Source organism: Sebastes fasciatus, chromosome 18, assembly GCF_043250625.1.
Source record: "Sebastes fasciatus isolate fSebFas1 chromosome 18, fSebFas1.pri, whole genome shotgun sequence".
Taxonomy (NCBI): domain Eukaryota; kingdom Metazoa; phylum Chordata; class Actinopteri; order Perciformes; family Sebastidae; genus Sebastes; species Sebastes fasciatus.
This window is the reverse complement of record NC_133812.1, coordinates 1035454-1054816: the sequence shown is the minus strand read 5'-3', so window position 1 is coordinate 1054816 and position 19363 is coordinate 1035454. Positions and strand designations below refer to the sequence as shown.

At 45.7% G+C, this 19363-nt stretch overlaps 2 protein-coding genes across 5 annotated transcripts in view; one reads left to right on the top strand and one right to left on the bottom strand.

Moving 5' to 3' along the window:
• Positions 1–3140, bottom strand: part of mcm9 (minichromosome maintenance 9 homologous recombination repair factor) — a 46504-nt gene extending 43364 nt beyond the window's left edge. The window contains exons 1-3 of one of the 3 annotated variants that reach the window (XM_074615449.1): positions 2153–2208; positions 1796–2027; positions 659–851 (exon numbers count right to left, since the gene is read on the bottom strand). In XM_074615449.1, coding sequence (XP_074471550.1) covers positions 659–829 — 171 coding nt within the window. In that variant the 5' untranslated portion in view covers positions 830–851; positions 1796–2027; positions 2153–2208. Of the gene's footprint in view, positions 1–658; positions 868–1795 lie in introns of all 3 variants that reach the window. The other 2 variants (XM_074615450.1, XM_074615447.1) reach the window with 2 other exon arrangements.
• Positions 3141–3294: 154 nt separating this feature from the next.
• Positions 3295–17025, top strand: gopc (golgi-associated PDZ and coiled-coil motif containing). Of its 2 annotated transcripts, XM_074615463.1 has the most exons (9): positions 3314–3856; positions 6329–6493; positions 7139–7162; positions 8342–8517; positions 8701–8866; positions 8949–9044; positions 10709–10873; positions 11151–11316; positions 14801–17025. In XM_074615463.1, the coding sequence occupies exons 1-9, from the start codon at positions 3584–3586 to the stop codon at positions 14914–14916; spliced, it is 1347 nt and encodes a 448-aa protein (XP_074471564.1). In that variant the 5' UTR covers positions 3314–3583; the 3' UTR covers positions 14917–17025. The 2 variants fall into 2 exon arrangements, with proteins under 2 accessions (XP_074471565.1, XP_074471564.1); XM_074615464.1 differs by lacking the exon at positions 7139–7162 and having other exon boundaries at positions 3295–3856.
• Positions 17026–19363: the final 2338 nt, after the last annotated feature.

The following is a 19363-nucleotide window of genomic DNA, read 5'->3' as shown; positions in this document are numbered from 1 at the left end:
TCAGTGTGTCAGTGTGCCCCATAGCAAGTCTTATTCTCAAAATGACCAAACTACATCACGAGATTTATACATGTGATAAGATCAGATCATACTGTGTATTTTAGAACATGTGGTTGTCTAAATGAATGAGTCTATGAGTCAAATAGAAAGTAAATTCAGTTATTGGAAGTTTTGTGTCTTGTTCATGATAGTGGAACACAGTTCATTAAACTGAACATCAATCTGATTATTTTACATGTGATTACACCATATTGTGATATAGCTCCCTTTTAATACTATACAGATGTGAACCATATCGCCTGACTTACTTCTATTTACCCCCACAGTTGTGGAACTCCCCTCCGGAGGAACTCAGGCTAGTAGAATCTGTTTGTTCTTTTAAATCACGCCTCAAAATCTACTTTTACAGGAAGGCCTTTTTATAGCAATCCCTTGTTTTAATTTCATTATTGCTGACTTTGTGTACACACTGTTTTATTAAGTCTTATGTTCAACATTTGATTTTGGCCAATGTTTTTATCCTGTATTGTTTTTATCTTGATGTTTGCACTATTCTAACTTATGTAAAGCACTTTGTAACTATGTTTGGAAAAGTGCTATACAAATAAAATGTATTATTAATATTTATTGTGAATCCAGTAGATTGTGTTGACATTACCTCCATGTTGGCTTCAAACAGAGTCATGGCATTAACGAGGACAGGCCAGTGGGTGTCTTCATTAGTGTCTGCACTCAGCTGGAGGATATCCCCACGATGATGCTCCATCAGGTAGGATCCAAACACCCGGCCGATCAGGGCCTCCTGATCTGGGCTCATCAACATAGTCATGTGATCTGATCCGATCCGAACCGAACCGAACCGAACCCCTGGAAGAATAGACATTATCAAGGTTTGACATTTCATATAAATGTTCAAAATAAACGAGTTAAATGAGCAGATTTCTTCTTGTTATAAATGTGTCCATTCCAGAATAAGAGATGTCTCCTTCTGCATCCACTTAAACCTCATCTGGAAGCAGCTCACAGTGCATGGGTTAGTCCAGGGGTCAGCAACCTTTACTATCAAAAGAGCCATTTTAGACAAAAAAATTAATTAAATGTGTCTGGAGCCGCAAAACATTTGATCATTGTGAAGAAGGTAACACAGTTTATAGTCTAAGTATATAGTATATAAGTCTAATGCAGTGAGGGCCAAAGAGACAATGTACTACGGAGTATTAGGGCTACATTGAGGGAAAAAACATCTGAGATTTACGTCGTAAAAGTCGTAATTTAACGAGAAAAAAAGTAGTAATATTATGAGAATAGTCATAACTTAACGAGAAAAAAAAAGAAAATAACACGTAAAATTACTACTTTATAATATTATGACTTTATCCTCTAAAGTCAGATGTATTTCTTTCCTCAATGTGGCCATAATACTCGGTCGCACCATAGACCTACAACAATGATACATACAAATTAAAATGTAAACAAAAAACAGTTCTTCATTTCCATGTTTAATAATCCACAGGGAGCCACTGGAGAGGAGCTGAAGAGCTGCAGGTTGCAGCCCGCTGGGTTAGTGTCTGTGATAATAACCGTGGTGATAACAGGTGAACTGTAGATAATAATACTCCAGGTGTCCAGGTGTCCAGGTGCAGAGCAGCCTTTAATGAGGACAGCCGGTGATCAGTACGTTAGCTGCGTTAGCTGCGGAAAGAGTGGAGTTAACCGACGTTAACCGTCAAAGTTACCTTTACCTGAATAGCTGCAACACTCTTCTGGCGTTAATACAAACAGAAGGATTCACATACCCTATCTTACGTAGGGCACCTCCGTCTCCCTCCCGGTGAGACCCGTTGAGACCCGGTAGGACGGTAGCACCCGGTGTAAGGTGGAAAGAGGCGGACTGGATTCGTGCAGCGCGGGCAGCAGTGGAGGAGCAGCACTTCTTCTTCTGGTGATTATTTGCGGCAGATTCCACGCAGCCCAGGCGTTCTGTTGCCCTCCTCAGCTCATTTAGAGGCTAACAGTAACACTACATTCTAGAAACAGATTTTCAAGTCCAAGACTTTGTTGTATTAGTTATGAAGTTTGTAATATCTTTCCATAAATACTGTGCATGGGGACAATGTCAGAATAAGTGTGAGAGAGTTTCTGGTGCACTCACATGCTACACATGTCATCCCAAGGAGAAACTTCCTGTTCACTATTGGCCACAAAACACAAATCAGTCTAAACAGTTTTATTAAACCCCCTCACAGCCTCACAGCCTCATTAACCCCTTCACAGCCTCACAGCCTCATTAAACCGCCTCACAGCCTCATTAAACCCCCTAACAGCCTCACAGCCTCATTAAACCCCCTAACAGCCTCACAGCCACATTAAACCGCCTCACAGCCTCATTAAACCCCCTAACAGCCTCATTAAACCCCCTTACAGCCTCACAGCCTCATTAAACCCCCTCACAGCCTCATTACACAGCCTCATTAAACCCCTCACAGCCTCATTAAACAGCCTCACAAAAACCCCTTACAGCCTCACCGCCTCATTAAACAGCCTCACAGCCTCATTTAACCCCCTCACAGCCTCATTAAACCGCCTCACAGCCTCATTAAACCCCCTCACAGCCTAATTAAACAGCCTCACAGCGTCATTAAACCCCCTCAGACTCATTAAACAGCCTCACAGCCTCATTAAACCCCCTCACAGCCTCATTAAACAGCCTCACAAAACCCCCTTACAGCCTCACAGCCTCATTAAACCCCCTCACAGCCTCATTAAACCCACTCACAGCCTTATTAAACAGCCTCACAGCCTCATTAAACCCCATCACAGCCTCATTAAACCCCCTCACAGCCTCATTAAACCCCTCACAGCCTCATTAAACAGCCTCATTAAACCCCCTCACAGCCTCATTAAACCGCCTCACAGCCTCATTAAACCGCCTCATTAAACCCCCTCACAGCGTCATTAAACCCCCTCACAGACTCATTAAACAGCCTCACAGCCTCATTAAACCCCCTCACAGCCTCATTAAACAGCCTCACAAAACCCCCTTACAGCCTCACAGCCTCATTAAACCCCCTCACAGCCTCATTAAACCCCCTCACAGCCTCATTAAACCCCCTCACAGCCTCACAGCCTCCCCGGGCTGAATCCCGGCTGGAGGATCGTCCTCTCTCTGAGGCTAGAGATCACACTCTGGAGGAGTACAGATTAACCTTGGAGGGCAGCAACCCGCCGCTGCTGCGTCTAGTCTGCTGCAGATTCAACAGAAGAAGAAGAAGAAGAAGCAGCAGCAGACAGTAGTAGTCGCTCGGTTCACATCGATCGGTTCGGTGGGACTTCCTGGTCCTGCTCTCAGGGAGTCTCCTGATTGTCCTCTCTCAAGAAGAACAGAACGCAGTTTGACAGACTTCTCTCCGCTGATCCGATACTCAACCTCTTCATCTGCTTTCAGCGTGATTCCCACTCTGTGATTCCCACGGTGTTATATCGCAGTGGTGAACAGAGACGTTGACGTTACTCACTATCACAGTTAGCTACCGGTAGTGAGCTAACGTTAGGAAGCTACCGTTCCCGTCAGGGCTCTGTAGCCATGTCCTCCTCGGCGGGCTGCTCCCCGGCGGCCCACAGCTCGGGCCACAGCTCGGGCCTCGGCCCCGCGATGTCCATGTTCCGCTGGTTAGAAGTTCTGGAGAAAGAGTTCGACAAGGCCTTCGTGGACGTGGACCTGCTGCTTGGAGAAATCGACCCGGATCAGGTGGATATTACGTACGAGGGTCGGCAGAAGATGACCAGCCTCAGCTCCTGCTTCGCTCAGCTCTGTCACAAAACCCAGACGGTGTTCCAGCTCAACCATAAACTAGAGGTAAGTGACTCCTGGATCCCGGACCTGGTGCACGGGACCCGATGCACGGTTAACCAGTGAGGTTACTCATCAGCAGACTGGTCGATGGGAGCGTTGTTTCTATACGGTAACGTTGTTTCTATACGGTAACGTTGTTTCTATACAATAACGTTGTTTCTTTACAGTAACGTTGTTTCTATACAGTAACGTTTCTATACGGTAACGTTGTTTCTATACAGTAACGTTGTTTCTTTACGGTAACGTTGTTTCTATACGGTAACGTTGTTTCTTTACAGTAACGTTGTTTCTTTACAGTAACGTTGTTTCTATACAGTAACGTTGTTTCTATACGGTAACGTTGTTTCTATACAATAACGTTGTTTCTTTACAGTAACGTTGTTTCTATACAGTAACGTTTCTATACGGTAACGTTGTTTCTATACAGTAACGTTGTTTCTTTACGGTAACGTTGTTTCTATACGGTAACGTTGTTTCTATACAATAACGTTGTTTCTTTACAGTAACGTTGTTTCTATACAGTAACGTTTCTATACGGTAACGTTGTTTCTATACAGTAACGTTGTTTCTTTACGGTAACGTTGTTTCTATACGGTAACGTTGTTTCTATACAGTAACGTTGTTTCTTTACAGTAACGTTGTTTCTATACGGTAATGTTGTTTCTATACGGTAACGTTGTTTCTATACGGTAACGTTGTTTCTATACGGTAACGTTGTTTCTATACAATAACGTTGTTTCTTTACGGTAACGTTGTTTCTATACGGTAACGTTGTTTCTATACGGTAACGTTGTTTCTATACGGTAACGTTATGTCAGTTGTTCCACCGTCCACTGGCACATGACCACTAGTTGTATTTCCTGCCACTGCTGGCTACTACTAACTGACTGCAGTATGCCACATACACACTCCATGCCAACAGACATGGAGTCAGATCACTCTCAATATTATATATTATATTTTTTCCCAGTTTATTTCTGATGCACACAAATAAGTCTTTTTTTTAAAGGTCCCATATTGTAAAGAAGTGAGATTTTCATGTTTTTTTATTATAAAGCAAGTCCTATAAATACTGTGAAAGTATCGAAATGCTCAATCCACAGGGAAATACACACAGCCTGTATTCGGAACTCTGCATTTGAAAGCTGTCAGGATTTCTGTCCATTTGTGATGTCACAAATATACAATATTTAGACCCTTTACACAGTTTTAAACGAAAACATTCTAAATGTGTCCCAGTTTATTCCTGGTTGCAGTGTATGTGAATGTCATCAGCTGACAGGAAGTAAACATGGACCCAAGCTGTTGCCTAGCAACGCAATTCTGTTGCAATTCCGTTGCAATTCCGTCAAAATGCGCTAAAACGGAGCGTTTCATGAAGAGGGTAAATACAGGTATATTCAGACCAACAGTATGAGGAAAATAAAGTTTTTTTTTACATTAAAGCATGTAAACATGTTCTAGTAGAAACACAAAATACAAGTATGAACCTGAAAATGAGCATAATATGGGACCTTTAAATAAATGTAATAGAAATCCACAAATATATGTATTTAAAAGTATTAGCTAGTTTCATCAAAAACACATTTGGATGTTGTTATATTTATATACAAACTGTTGAACCTGCCTTTACAAACTGCTGTCATGTGTGACCTTTGTGTGTGGGTTTTATGAGACTCCCCTGACGTGCACCGATCTGCAAATGCATTTTTTTCAACAGGGAATTGTCTGTAACCAATTAGATGTCTCCCTCCTTATCAGCCAATCACAGGAGCGTGTCTCGACGGGGGTATGATTTACGTTTAGGTTTCATCCACCATGTTGAAGGGGAGACCACCTTCATCCGGCGTGTTGCTATTTGACAGCGACATCATGGTAACAGGCGGGGATCGGGGTAACAGGCGGGGATCGGGGTAATCGGGGTAACAGGCGGGGATCGGGGTAATCGGGGGTAACAGGCGGGGATCGGGGTAACAGGCGGGGATCGGGGTAACAGACGGGAGAGAAAAGTCTTTGGCCAGATGAATAAATGATGTGTACAGTGTAAACACAGCCATCTTATTGGCTCTATAATAAGATAGACAATGAGCTGAGAGACAGGATCTAGTAATCAAACATTGTTTAGGCTGTTGGCCAATTTGACTGATTTTAGTCATTTATTCGTCCATTTTTTATTCTATTTGTTTGAAGTCAACACAACAGTCTGTTATCTGCCCATCGAAGGCTGATGTATGAACGTGATTTAGATTTTAATCTTAAAGAACTGTCAGTTGTTTTTGGTGGACAGGCTACAGCCTATAATGGAGAAACCATTTGTAAAGCAGTCCACCCTCTACAAGGACAGAGCTCCTCTCAGAGCACCATGCTGACTCTACAGTGGAGAATGGTTGGTGGTGACACCAAGTGCTGACACCTGGTGACTTGACGTTCTATCACACTGTTGTTTGCCTCCATCCATCCACCTGTCCTCTCCAGGCCCAGCTGGTGGACCTGCGCTCTGAGCTGACTGACGTGAAGGCTGAGAGGAAGGTGATAGAGAGTGAGGTCCATGACCAGCTTCTGCAGCTGCATGCTCTCCAGCTGCAGCTTCATGCCAAACAAGGCCAGACTGAGGACTCGGACTCCATCAAAGTCAGACTGGTAGGTACTGAAGAAATACAAGTCAGCTGTTATTTTACCTTAGCCTTTATTTCATAGAGACAGTATAGATAGAGAAAGAGAGGGAGTGTGTAACCACAGGGCAAACAAGTTCAACAACATTGTAGGCTTCTCTTCATCTCATGGAGTGGGTGTGAGCTGTGAGCCAGGCTTCATGGATTCATTGGGATGCGTAGATGCTGTTTAATGGCGGGTTCACGTAGGTAATGGAAGCGCTATGTTAATCATCACGCCAGCTGAAGCCTGGCTGTTCACACCAGAAGCACATTTCACCGTGCTGGTCAACAAGCGAGTGACAAAAGGCACTCAGCATTCAGTGTAACGTTCACTCCTCAAGACAGCTGACAACATTTAGACAGGCCTGCTGCTGAGCCTACACTGATGTGGTTAGCAACAGTACTGCTGGGCACTAGACACTCTTTTTCACAGAGCTCACAGCGTAATTAGTGTCATCAGTGAAGTTTCGCATGGAAGTCAGAGGAAAATGGATTTGAAGCCTGAAAGTAGGTGTTGCGGTGCCTACCGTGGCAGTTAGGGGGTCGGTGTAGGCTGCTGCTGCTGACGGCACTATCTATTCTCTCATCTGGGACCTCTCTCTGTTCTCCCTCTGCCTCTTTTCTCCTAAAGCCTGCACCAGCATTGGAAGACATGGTAAGTTTGTGTATGGGTGTGTTTTGCTGGAAATCAGATTTTTAAAATAAATACTTTGGATTGAATAGAGATTGTTTAGCTACACTGGACACAACTAGTGACTCACTGATACATAAAGGCCTGAGACATGAAGTCTATCTGTCTTCCTACTTCCTAACACAGCCAGGTATTCAGTTGTCCATATAAAGTATCCTGTAGGTAGGATCCATCAAACAGAACTACAACTACCATTAAACCAGGGATGCACCGATACCACTGTTTTTCAGACCGAGTACAAGTACTTACATTTGGGTACTCTCCGATACCGAGTACCGATACGAGTACTTCTCTGTGCCAAAAGACCCTCGTTAACAGCCAGCTGGAGGGTGTGAGCGACACACGGCAGGCTGGGGAGTCCCGCATATGAGGCGGTGCGCCGCCACCGGCTCTAGGTCGGCTTGGAAAGGCTCGGGGTGAAGGTGCTTCCCGGAGCCGCAGCTTTACAGCACTCCCCGCCCAGACATCGCCACACCGTGACGGGGCTCCCTGCTCCCGGTGCGACTGTCGACCGTGTTGTGCCGCGGCCCAAGTAAGGCGCCAGAGGTCTGTGGCGATGTCGGCGACCCACCCGACCCGTCATGAAACACGGACCACGAGTCTAACGCACGCGCGAGTCAGAGAAAGCAAAACCCCGTTGCACAATGAAAGTGAGGACCGCCGTGCGCCGGCTGAGGTGGGATTTCCGGCCCAGCGGGGTCGGGTGCACCACCGGCCAGCCTCGCCCGCAACGCCGGGGAGGTGGAGCGTGAGGACCCGAAAGATGGTGACGAGAGGTTAACCTCGTGCTGCCATAAAGTGGTATCGGTGCCGTTGTATCGGAGCCGTTTTGCGAGTACGAGTACAGTATCGGACCCGATACCCGGTATCGGTGCATCCCTACATTAAATGAAAGTAAAACAAAAAAAACTCTTTTGCTGTGTTCACATGTGTTGTGTCGTATCGTCTTGTATCGTCTCGTATCGTCTTGTCTCGTGTCGTGTTGCGGTGCGTTGTTGCAGTGTTCACATGTGATGTGCTTGTTGTATTGTGTTGTGTGGTGTTGCGGTGCGTTTTTGTGGTGTACACATGTGATGTGCTTGTTGTGTTGTGTGGTGTTGCGGTGCGTTGTTGTGGTGTTCACATGTGATGTGCTTGTTCTAGGAACAGGAGCTCGAGGTCAGCAAGAAGGAGAAGTTAGCGGAGGCCAGGCTGGAGGCAGAAGTGCGACTGTTTAAGAAGGAGAACGAGGCTCTTCGCAGACACATGGCCGTACTGCAGGCCGAGGTCTACGGAGCCAGACTGGCTGCCAAATACCTGGACAAGGAGCTGGCTGGCAGGTAAGGAGCTGGAGCTCACAGGGTTTGCTAGGAAGATACTACGTTAGAACTGAGGATATTATTAACAAAAATCTATAGACAAAAAGCAGGAGCCGCCACCACATAACTACTGTATATAAAATAAGTGTCTTCTTGGATGGGCAGCGACACATGGAGGGCCTGATCCTGTGATCTGTCTTCCAGGGTGCAGCAGATCCAGTTACTGGGCCGGGACATGAAAGGACCCGCACACGACAAGCTGTGGAACCAGCTGGAGGCAGAGATTCACCTCCACCGCCATAAGACGGTCATCCGAGCATGCAGGGGGCGCAACGATCCGAAGAAACCCCTCCCCTCTCCTGTGGGGCACGTGAGTGTGACACCACACAGCAGCTGGAACTGTTCAGACCTTTACTGTGCTCCCACAGCTGAATGTGTTAATGTCATTCCAGGAGCCGGACATGTTGAAGAAAAGCCAGGGAGTGGGCCCGATCAGAAAGGTGGTGCTAGTCAAAGATGATCACGAGGGGCTCGGCATCTCCATCACAGTAAGAGCTCTTTGTTTCTGACAGCCTGCTGACAACACGTCCACACACAAGTGAAAAGATGTTCAGGCAGCAGGGAAGCAGGTGTTCCAATATTTTCCTGATGTTCACTGAGGATAAATTCTTCTAACTTCTCCAGTAACTGTTCCAGACAGATCATGTCTGAGCTGTCATTTTCTAATCTCCTGAACTCTGCTGCCCGCTGAGCAGCTGAGGAAGGACTGTTAGACTGTTACTGATGTACATGATGGCTGCTACTGTCCCAGCTGATTATTGGTCAATTATTTCAACTTGCCACTGTGGCTCGCCATGTAACCATGGCAGCCACAGAAAGCACACAGAGGGAGTAATCACTTCCGCACCAGCAGTGGACAAACATATACAGTATATAATAGTCCTGTCGTCTTCTTGACCAATGAAGAGCTTTATGATCTGAATGAGTCAGACATACTGCTAACCTTCAGCCTGCTCCTCAGCTGCATGATGATAAACTCAGAAAAAAAGTTTGGAAACTTGTGTTTGGTGGATTATTTCTCTGTTGTTCCAATGCTAATGGTCATTGTATTTTACATCGTTGGAAAGCCTGTTTATTTACCTTCACAATGATGTCCAACTTGTAAGGATCATGCATTTGTGGGATGAGCAGCACAGCTGATTATGTGGGTAGCGCCCAAGAAAAATGTTCCAAAATGCTCTGCCAATGGTAAACAGTGTATTCTCCTGTTGGTGTTGACTCTTGTTTTGAGTTGTTTGGTGGATTGGATGATTGAACTCTCTATCAGTAACAAGGAACAAACAAGACATATTGGCAATTTTACACTTTATTCATTTAATACACCGTCAGGAGCCTCAGTAGCGGTGGAAGATCCATACACAGCCACAACAGCCTGGCACCTCCTCCTCATGCTGGTCACCAACCTGGTCACACGTTGCTGTGGGATGGTGTTCCATTCCTCAACCAGGATGCAACCCTGGTTTTGCGAAACGGCTTCAACTTGCCCTATCGCACGGGCTTTATCCAGATTAGACAAACGTGGCATGCCGATGCTTGGAGCAGACACCAAATGATCACTTTAGTAGGGCGCAGCCCCCAGCAGGCCCCATGCACATCAGGCACATCAGGCACTTGATTGGCAGCACCTGGAGCTCAAAACAAGAGTCAGTACCAACAGGAGAATACACTGTTTAGCATTGGCAGAGAGTTTTGGCGAAATTCACTTGGGCGCTCCCCACATAATCAGCTGTGCTGCTCATCTCACAAATGCATGATCCTTACAAGTTGGACATCATTGTGAAGGTAAATAAACAGGCTTTCCAACCATGTAAAATACAATGACCATTAGCATTGTAACAACAGAGAAATAATCCACCAAACACAAGTTTCAGAACTTTTTTTGCAAGTTTAGTTCAGTGGTACTGGGTGGACAGCTGCTCACTGTCTGAAAGCACCTTTAGAACTGTTGAATGTGAGATGAACTGTTACTAAACTAAAACAATGTGTGGTAGTGCTACTCAGCATTTCATCATGCAAAGAAGAGGAGGTCCTGTATGAGTGCAGAGTGTTTGCGTGTTCACTACGTGATAGGAAACCTAAACAGAAGATTTGGCAGTGACATCATCCAGTCACTTAACGGAGTACTCAGCTGTTGCATGTGTTGTGTCATCAGGGTGGGAAGGAGCACGGCGTTCCCATTCTCATCTCCGAGATCCATCCCAGTCAGCCTGCAGACAGATGTGGAGGGCTGCATGTGGGAGACGCCATCCTGGCTGTCAACAGCATCAATCTGAGAGATGCCAAACACAAGGATGCCGTCACCATCCTGTCACAGCAGGTAACCATAGACAGATTGATACATAGATAGACAGATAGATAGACAGATAGATAGATAGATAGATAGATAGATAGATAGAGGCCGTCACCATCCTGTCACAGCAGGTAACCATAGACAGATTGATAGATAGATAGATAGATAGATAGATATATAGATAGTAACTAACTCAGTGCTCATTGCTGCTGTCTGTTGTGTGTGATGTGTCTGTTGTGTGATGTGTGTGTTGTCTGTGATGTGTGTGTTGTGTGTGTTGTGTGTGATGTGTGTGATGTGTCAGCGAGGACAGATCGAGTTCGAGGTGGTGTACGTGGCTCCAGAGGTGGACAGCGATGATGAGAATGTGGAGTATGAAGACGACAGCGGTCATCGCTACCGACTCTACCTGGATGAGCTGGAGGACAGCAGCACGGCGCCGCCCAGCAACAGCTCGGCATCACTGCAGGGTAAGGTTCCGGTGTGAGCACGTCCTCATAGAACGTTAGGTTGGTTTCACCGTATAGAGGTATTAGTTGGGTCAGTATTCATCAGGTCGCCTGGATAAAGTCCCTGTGTTTGGTGTGCACGGCATTTGCACTGATTAAGGAGCGACGTTGGGGCTGACACTGATTGTGGGGTCTATTTATGGTGTACCATTATTTATTCATTGAACTATTCTGAACAATATAGTATATTAAGTATTAAAGTTAAGAGATGAGAAAGTATCATGAACTGATATTCCACTCTCAGTCACAACTCCAGTGAAGACAGTTTTGTGGCGCGTAGACGAATCGTGTTGCGTGCTTTGCATCATGTGATCGGCTCCTCTTATTGGCCTTCATAGAGAGCACTGATTAGACTGTTAACGGGATAGTTTGGGTGTTTCTCAGTGGGGTTTTATGAGCTTCTCATCCATAGACAGTGTATTACCTACAGTATACAACCCCACTGAGAAACACCCAAACTCTCCCTTTTAAGAAGGAATATGAGCTGATACTGATGGGAGCATCCTCACAATAAAGCATTTTATGCTACATTATACTTGCACTTTACAATATTTCAGAGGGAAATATTTAGATATTTATATTTTATATTAAAGGGACTGTTTGTAACTTACACGTATAAATCGTTGCGGGTCGGTGTTCCATGCACGCTCACATGTGGCTACGCTGTTCAGACTCAGGCTCCAACACAAACTACACGGAAGCACCAAAACCTCAAAGCTCTATCTAGTGAAGCCCGTCTGTTAAACAGTGTACACTCCTCCTGCTCCAGCCCCCCCGACCTCGGTCAGAAGACTCAGAGGAAACCGTAGCTTTGGTCTCCAGGGCCGGAGTCTCTGCTGTACTCTGCTCCTCTGCTCTTCTGCCTGCCTTCACTCACACACCGTGCTCACTCTCACTCGCTCAGCTTGCTACACCTCTCACATGCATGCTGCACACTCTACACTGCAGAACAGTTAGTTTAGCTCTGAGAATATCTAGTGAAGGATCAGTGGACGTTTGTGCAGAAATAACTGCTGCAGCTCCTCCAGACAAACAGAGGTTTCCTGTGTCTTGTGAAGTGACGGGGCTCCGCAGAGAGAAACGTTATCGTCTCCGACCAAAACTCCGGCGTCTCCCCCGTTCCCTCCGGCCGCGGTCGGGAGGCTGAGGCAGGAAAAGCCAACACTAGGATCAGCATTGATTCATGGAGAGACCTTTGTCTGGTCAGCTAGCATTACTGCCAAGCAGCTGAAATATAGAGTGATATTGTGCTTTTAGCTGACGTGTGTCTCCTCACTGTGTTGAGCGATGCTCATTCATATCTATGTAGAGCGAGCACAAGCGCCAGCAACAGGACGCTGACTTTAGTTGACTTAACGGCTACAGGTGTTGCTGTTAACAAGATATTTCTGATTCTTACAAACAGTCCCTTTAATGATTAACTTGTAAAATCCAGTATGATGCATGATGAGCCTCATGCTGCATGTTTCAATAAATGATTGCAAGTAATTCAACACACACACAATGAAGTGAAACAAGAGGAAGTGAGGCCTGATGTAAATCCAGTCAGTACCTCAGACTGAGTGAGCTGCTTTAGAATAAACACAGACACACTGAGGTCAGATTGTCATGATGCTAACTCCTAAACAGACCCAGTGTTCTGGATGGAATGGGTTCAGTACTGATCCATGAGTAGACTGAGAGGTGTGTCAGGATGTACTGATGGTGTGGAGGGTCCTTTCACACCTCTAGTTGGGTTCAAGTGGTCCGGACTAAGGAGGGTGGGGGATGATCCATTGATCCATGTTAGTTCTGGTCCGGGTCCTGTTCACACTGACTTTTTACAAAGGAACCAGAGGAGTAAACAGGAAGTTCTACAGACGGACAGGTAACTCACTGATTGGACAGTTTTGGTGATGTCATCCTGCATCATGAGTGCTACATGGAGCTATGTGGGAAAATGCAGCACTTTAATGCTTCTTATATGTATATTTATGTTCATATAATGATCATGAGCATTATCAGTATTATAAGACTGTAAATGGATCATAATAACAATAATAATAATAATAATATTAATAATGACCAACAGGTAGAGATGGGATGATATTACGGGGAGATTATAGTGGGTTTACTGTCATACATGTTGACTAGACTAAATGAACTAAGTACACCGAGTAGGATACAAACACAGCACAGCACTGAACCTACATCCTGTATTGGGGGTGGAACGGTTCACTAAATTCACGGTTGGGTTCATATCACGGTGTTCGGTTCGGTTCATTTATGTTCATTCATTTATTTGGCAAAAATAAGTTAACAAATGTTTTTCTTAACAAAAGTATGGCTTCCATAAGGAACATAAACACTTCTTAACTGAAAGAACAGGTCTTCTACAGTAACTAGTGCAAACAAAAAATGCAGCTTTGTTATTTTCATATAATTATGATGAAATTATAAAGTAAGGCCATCAACATAAAATTGAAGCACAAGCTCAACCAGAACTATACTAAAACACGTAGAGCTTTTATGAATGAGCTATGAGCTGTGAGCTTAGCTCATTCAACAGCGGCTCATTGGTCATAAGTGTAACTATAACAGTTAAGGCACTCAAATACTGACATATTGTCAATAAGAAAAATAAAATCACAAATGTCTGTAATGTAAATGTAATGTTCCATCTAAAGGCTGTTGGTCAATCCTCAACTGCTGCTTATGCTAGTTTCTACAGGGCAGGCACAAGAGACTAACATTCACACGTGAAGGCTCACGCTCTTTGACCATCTGCTTTAATTCTGTATTGTTTATGATGGAGTCAGGTCGTATATGCAGCGATAAACTCTCTTATAGCATTAGATATCATTAATTCTGTATAGTTTATGATGGAATGTGGTCATATATGCAGCGATAAACACTCTTATAGCATCAGATATTATAAATTCTGTATTGTTTATGATGGAGTGTGGTCATATATGCAGCGATAAACACTCTTATAGCATTAGATATTATTAATTCTGTATAGTTTATGATGGAGTGAGGTTGTATATGCAGTGATAAACTTACAGCATTAGATATGACTTTGTCACGGTGTGAATCTGCAGTGGGAGGCTGTCTGAACGCTGCGGGGAACATTCGGGTGATGCCGTTGTAATTAAATGTTTCAAGTGTCCACATATAAACCCGACTTCAGTTGAATAGTGTCGGCGTGCAGTTTGACACAAATCGTTATCAGTTTAACTCGACTATCATGAGCTACTGGGCGCTACAGCGCCGCTACCACTCCTGGTGCGCTGCCAAAACGTTCCGGGTAAAACTCATGCTCCAGAGTTTCTGTTCCACGCGTGCGAGTACTAGACATAAAATACAAATGTCATGCCCCCTCTCAGACACCACAGAGCTCTGCAGTGGTTATAATGCTTTCTGCTCGACTCCTTCTGATACGTCTGAATCTATGTCCACCCTGTAGCTCTGGAGAAGATGTCCCTGAGCAACGGACCAGAGAACGGAGACACTGGGATCTCCAGTGAGACGACTTCAGAGGAAACCCCTTCAAAGCCTCCTGAGACGGACTGCTCCTCCTAGAGGCTCGGCCCAGCCGGGGAGGATTGGTGGGAAAATCCCTCTCAAAGAACTGAATCCAAGAATTCTACGACAAGCCGAGGGACGAGGGAAAATGAACAGAGACCGTCTGTTTTCCCTTTTTCCTCTTGGTGTTCTGGGGAGGTGAGGTCTGGGGGGGTCTGGGGGTCTGGTCTGGGCATGTGGCAATGGTTTGGGGTAAAAGTACACATTTGAAGAAGCAGAGGTGTAAAATATGTAGAGGAGGGAGTGATACCGAACTTTATTTCTGGATGTTTTATTAAGATACTAATGGAAATAGTCAGGACAGCTGTACGTGAAGTAGACGTCACCACAGTGACATCAGGGAGGAACAGCCCACTCGTTGTTGAACATGTGTTTGTGTTTGTAGTTGTTCATCTGGCCGAGACGATATGGAGGCCAGTAGAGGCCAGGGAAACATCTCAGAAAGGAAATTAATACATCTATTAACAACCTTCTCACAAGTCAGTTGAGAGTGAGAGCGAGGCCATCCATGCTCTTTCAGGAGATGTTCAATCAAAGTGAAAAACCCTGTGAAATAAATATCAAATGGAAATATACAGTAAAATCTTGCCTGTTGTCACAGATACATCTTTTCAAACGTTTCTGGAAGCCATTTAAAAGCGAAGCAGTCAGATAGGTGGATGGTCATTTGAGTCAGTGTAAAGGACTTCTGGCTCTAATGTTTGAAATGTCATCCATAACATGTTGTACATTGTGACACTCAGTTACCCAACCATCTTATTAGTATCCCTTTTTTCTCTTATTCCACATAGAAATGTGTAATAGACGGCTTTCCGCTGATGTCATCTACCCTCTGGTTACTGTGACACCCCAGGGCTTTCCATGAAGGCAGCATGTGTCATAAAGGTTTAACAAGTACCTCCAAACCCCATCCACAACCGCTGCCTCCTTTTCTCCAACCTTTTTAGGCTATTAACACCCGTGTAGTATCCTAGTAGTTAACACCTATATAGTATCCTAGTAGTTAACACCCATATAGTATCCTAGTAGTTAACACCCGTGTAGTATCCTAGTAGTTAACACCCGTGTAGTATCCCAAATCAGAGTGTCCTTGCATTTAGCAAAACAATCAAAGAATGAGAACTATGCTGTATGTCCATCTGAGGCTGAAGGAAACAATGTTCCTTTCCATCCTCTAGATCAGTTGTTCCCAACCTTTTTGAGTCATGACCCCCCCAGAATAATCAGCTTGTTGTTCGTGACCCCACCCCCTCCAGTTTAGTTTAGTTTGAACTGTTGGCTCCTGGGCGTTGTTCACTGTGCTCATGTACACTCACACTCTGACTCACAAACACACTCAATAAAATCGGTTCTGAGGCTAATGATATCACCGGTACAGGCAATGTAATGTGAAACTGTTACCCAGTCTAAAATATGTAATTTTGTTTTTCATATGTTACTTTATTTTTTCTCGACAACCGTCTGGCGAACCCCAGAAATGTTGTTGTGACCCCCAGGTTGACAATCACTGCTCTAAATATGGTCTTTGCTAACACCCTCCCAAGTCCTTGAGGACGTTGTAATTGACCTCCAAACTGGTCTTGGTGTCATATCCTATTTCTACGGTGGTGACTGTAGGGAACATTGACCCGTTATTCTGCCATCGTTCCATCACTAACATAATCTGGCATGTCACTGTATGTTGAATATACAGGGGTGGGCACAATAACACTATGATATGATTGAACTGAATGCAATCATTTTTAATATTGGGGTCTTTCTTAACCATGTGTTGCTGTATACTGTACTGTGTTATTGTTTTTTTATTGTAGCTCATAGTATGTAGTCCCACCTCTCAGTGTAATGCAGTACTACTCTAAACTGGACTGAGAGTTCAACCCCTCTGTGACACAGGCATGTGCTGTTCAGTGAATCCAGCTCTGTTGGTCTGTTCTGGGACCTTACAGGATTCACAGGTCACTTTCTTTACATGTCTCTGTTCTTCTGTTTCCTTGGTGTTGGTTTGTGTCTCTAAACTCTTCACACATAGGATGTGCATCTTTATAGGCAATGTATTCAAGTCAAGCAATTTATTCAGCCTTTAAATAAAGTTTTGCTTCCAATTTGGTTTATTTGTAATACATTTGGAGTATTATATTGCCTTTTATTAAATGTCTTGATGACAGGGTCCAAGCACCCCCGTGTAATGTGAACCTGGAGGCTAATTGACCCAAGGTGATCTGAATATATCAGCATCACTGAGAAGGGCTTAAATAGGTGCTTTAACAATCCGATGCAAGAATCTAAGAAGAATCCAAGAAGGATCGAAGAAGGTTGGGTACTCTGAGCTGCTGTTTGGTGCATACGCACACACAACAGTCAGAGATTTCCTCCCTGCGACTCGCAGTCACAGAGAGGCGACCTTCTCGTTCTCAGGGGAGAACTCCAACACAGCGGTGCTCAGCCGGAGGCTCGTCCTGAGTATCCCCACAACCGCCCGGTGCCTCTAGCCCTGGGCAACTCCGGAAAAGGAGAGAGTCCAGCCCCTCTCCAGGAGTTTGGTTCCAGAACCAGAGCTATGCGTGGAGGTGAGCCCAACTATATCTAGTTGGTACTGCTCCACCTCCCGCACCAGCTCAGGTTCCTTCCCCGCCAGAGAGGTGACGTTTCATATGCCAAGAGCCAGTCTGCGACGCCGGTGATCAGAACACCTAGACCCCTGCCTTTGCCTGCCGCCCGGCTGCCATGGCACCTGACCCCTATGCCTATCCCTTTGGGGGGTGGGCTCACAGGGTCATCCTGGCAGCAGTTCGGGGTACCCAACTTTCTTGAAGTCTCTGGCTGGCGTCCTGGAAAGGGTGCCGGATGGGGACTCCATAGTTCTGCTGGGGGACTTCAACGCTCACGTGGGGAAACCTGGAGGGGGTGATTAGGAGGAACGGCCTGCCTCATCTGAACCAGAGTGGTGTTTTGTTGTTGGACTTCTGTGCTAGTCATGGACTGGCCGTAACAAACACCATGTTTGAGCATAGGGTGGTTTATAAGTGTACTTGGTATCAGGTACTTGGTATGCGGCCGTATGTCTTGGATACTCGGGTGAAGAGAGGAGCAGATCCAACTGATCACCACCTGGTGGTGAGCTCGATCAGATGTGGGGGAGGCTGCCGGACAGACCTGGTAAACTCAAACATTTAATGAGGGTGAACTGGGAACGTCTGACTGAGACCCCTGTCCGCGAGGTCTTCAACTCCCACCTCCGGAAGAACTTCTCGTGCATCCCGGGGGATGCTTGGGACATGGAATCTGAGTGGGCCATGTTCAAAGCCTCCATTGTGCAAGCGGCTGCTAGGAGTTGTGGTTGGAAGGTCGTCGGTGCCTGTCCCGACGGCAACCAAAGAACCCACCGGTGGACACCAGCGGTGAAGGAAGCCGTCAAGCTTGAGAAGGAGGCTTTTCGGGCTTGGTTGGCCTGGGGGTCCCCGGAAACAGCTGACAGGTACCGGTTGGCTAGAAGGGCTGCAACTGTGGCGGTCGCAGAAGCAAAAACCCGGGTGTGGGAGGAGTTTGGGGAGACCATGGAGAAGGACTCTTGGTTGGCCTCAAGGAAGTTCTGACTGAAGGGAAAGCAGGGCTTGACTCAGGCTGTGTACAACAGGGGAGGAGAACTGCACACCCAGATTGGGGATATCGTTGACAGGTGGAAAGAGCACTTTGAGAGCCTCCTGAACCCAACAAACATGTCCTCCATAGAGGAGGCAGAGTTTGAAGACTTGGGGGAAGGCTTGTCCATATCCTTGGAGGTCGCTGAGGTAGTCAAAAAGCTCGGCGGCAGCAAGGCGCCAGCGGTAGATGAGATTGACCCTGAGATGCTGAAGGCTCTGGACATTGTTGGATGAGTTGCTGCTGATGGTTAGAAACAACAGGGACTTTCCCCTCTCTTCTGTTTTGTTCTTTACGGAGTCATGGCTGTGTGGATCTATACTGGACTCTGCGCTGCAGCTTCCCAGCTTCCAGCTGTTCCGAGCCGGCAGCGACCTGGAGTTATCATGCAAGTCAAAAGGTGGGGGAATTTGTTTCTATATTAACGACGGCTGGTGCAGGGACGTGATTCTGCGGACATGTTCTCTGGATCTGGAGTCTTTTATCATTAACTGCAAAACATTTTATTCACCCCGCGAATTCTCTACCTTCATTCTGGTCGGTGTTTACATCTCGCCGCAAGCTAACGTGGAGCTCGCGCAGCGGCTGCTTGCCGATCAGATACGGGAGGTTGAGAGGAAAAACCTTGCCGCTCTAGTGCTTGGGGACTTTAACAAAGGGAACTTAACACAAGAACTCCCAAAATATAGACAGTTTATTAAATGTCCAACCAGAGAGGAGACAAATGCTACTGCAACATTAACAATGCATATCATGCCGTTCCCCCCGCTGGGAAACTCTGACCACGTCTTGGTTCACCTCATCC

What these genes read in the sequence shown, in the direction of transcription:
- gopc (XM_074615463.1), top strand. Translation starts at nt 3,584, where the DNA reads ATGTCCTCCTCGGCGGGCTGCTCCCCGGCGGCCCACAGCTCGGGCCAC. An exon ending in ACTCCATCAAAGTCAGACTG is followed by an intron (nt 6,494 to 7,138) that starts GTAGGTACTGAA and finishes TTTCTCCTAAAG; the next exon opens with CCTGCACCAGCATTGGAAGA. An exon ending in CACCAGCATTGGAAGACATG is followed by an intron (nt 7,163 to 8,341) that starts GTAAGTTTGTGT and finishes TGCTTGTTCTAG; the next exon opens with GAACAGGAGCTCGAGGTCAG.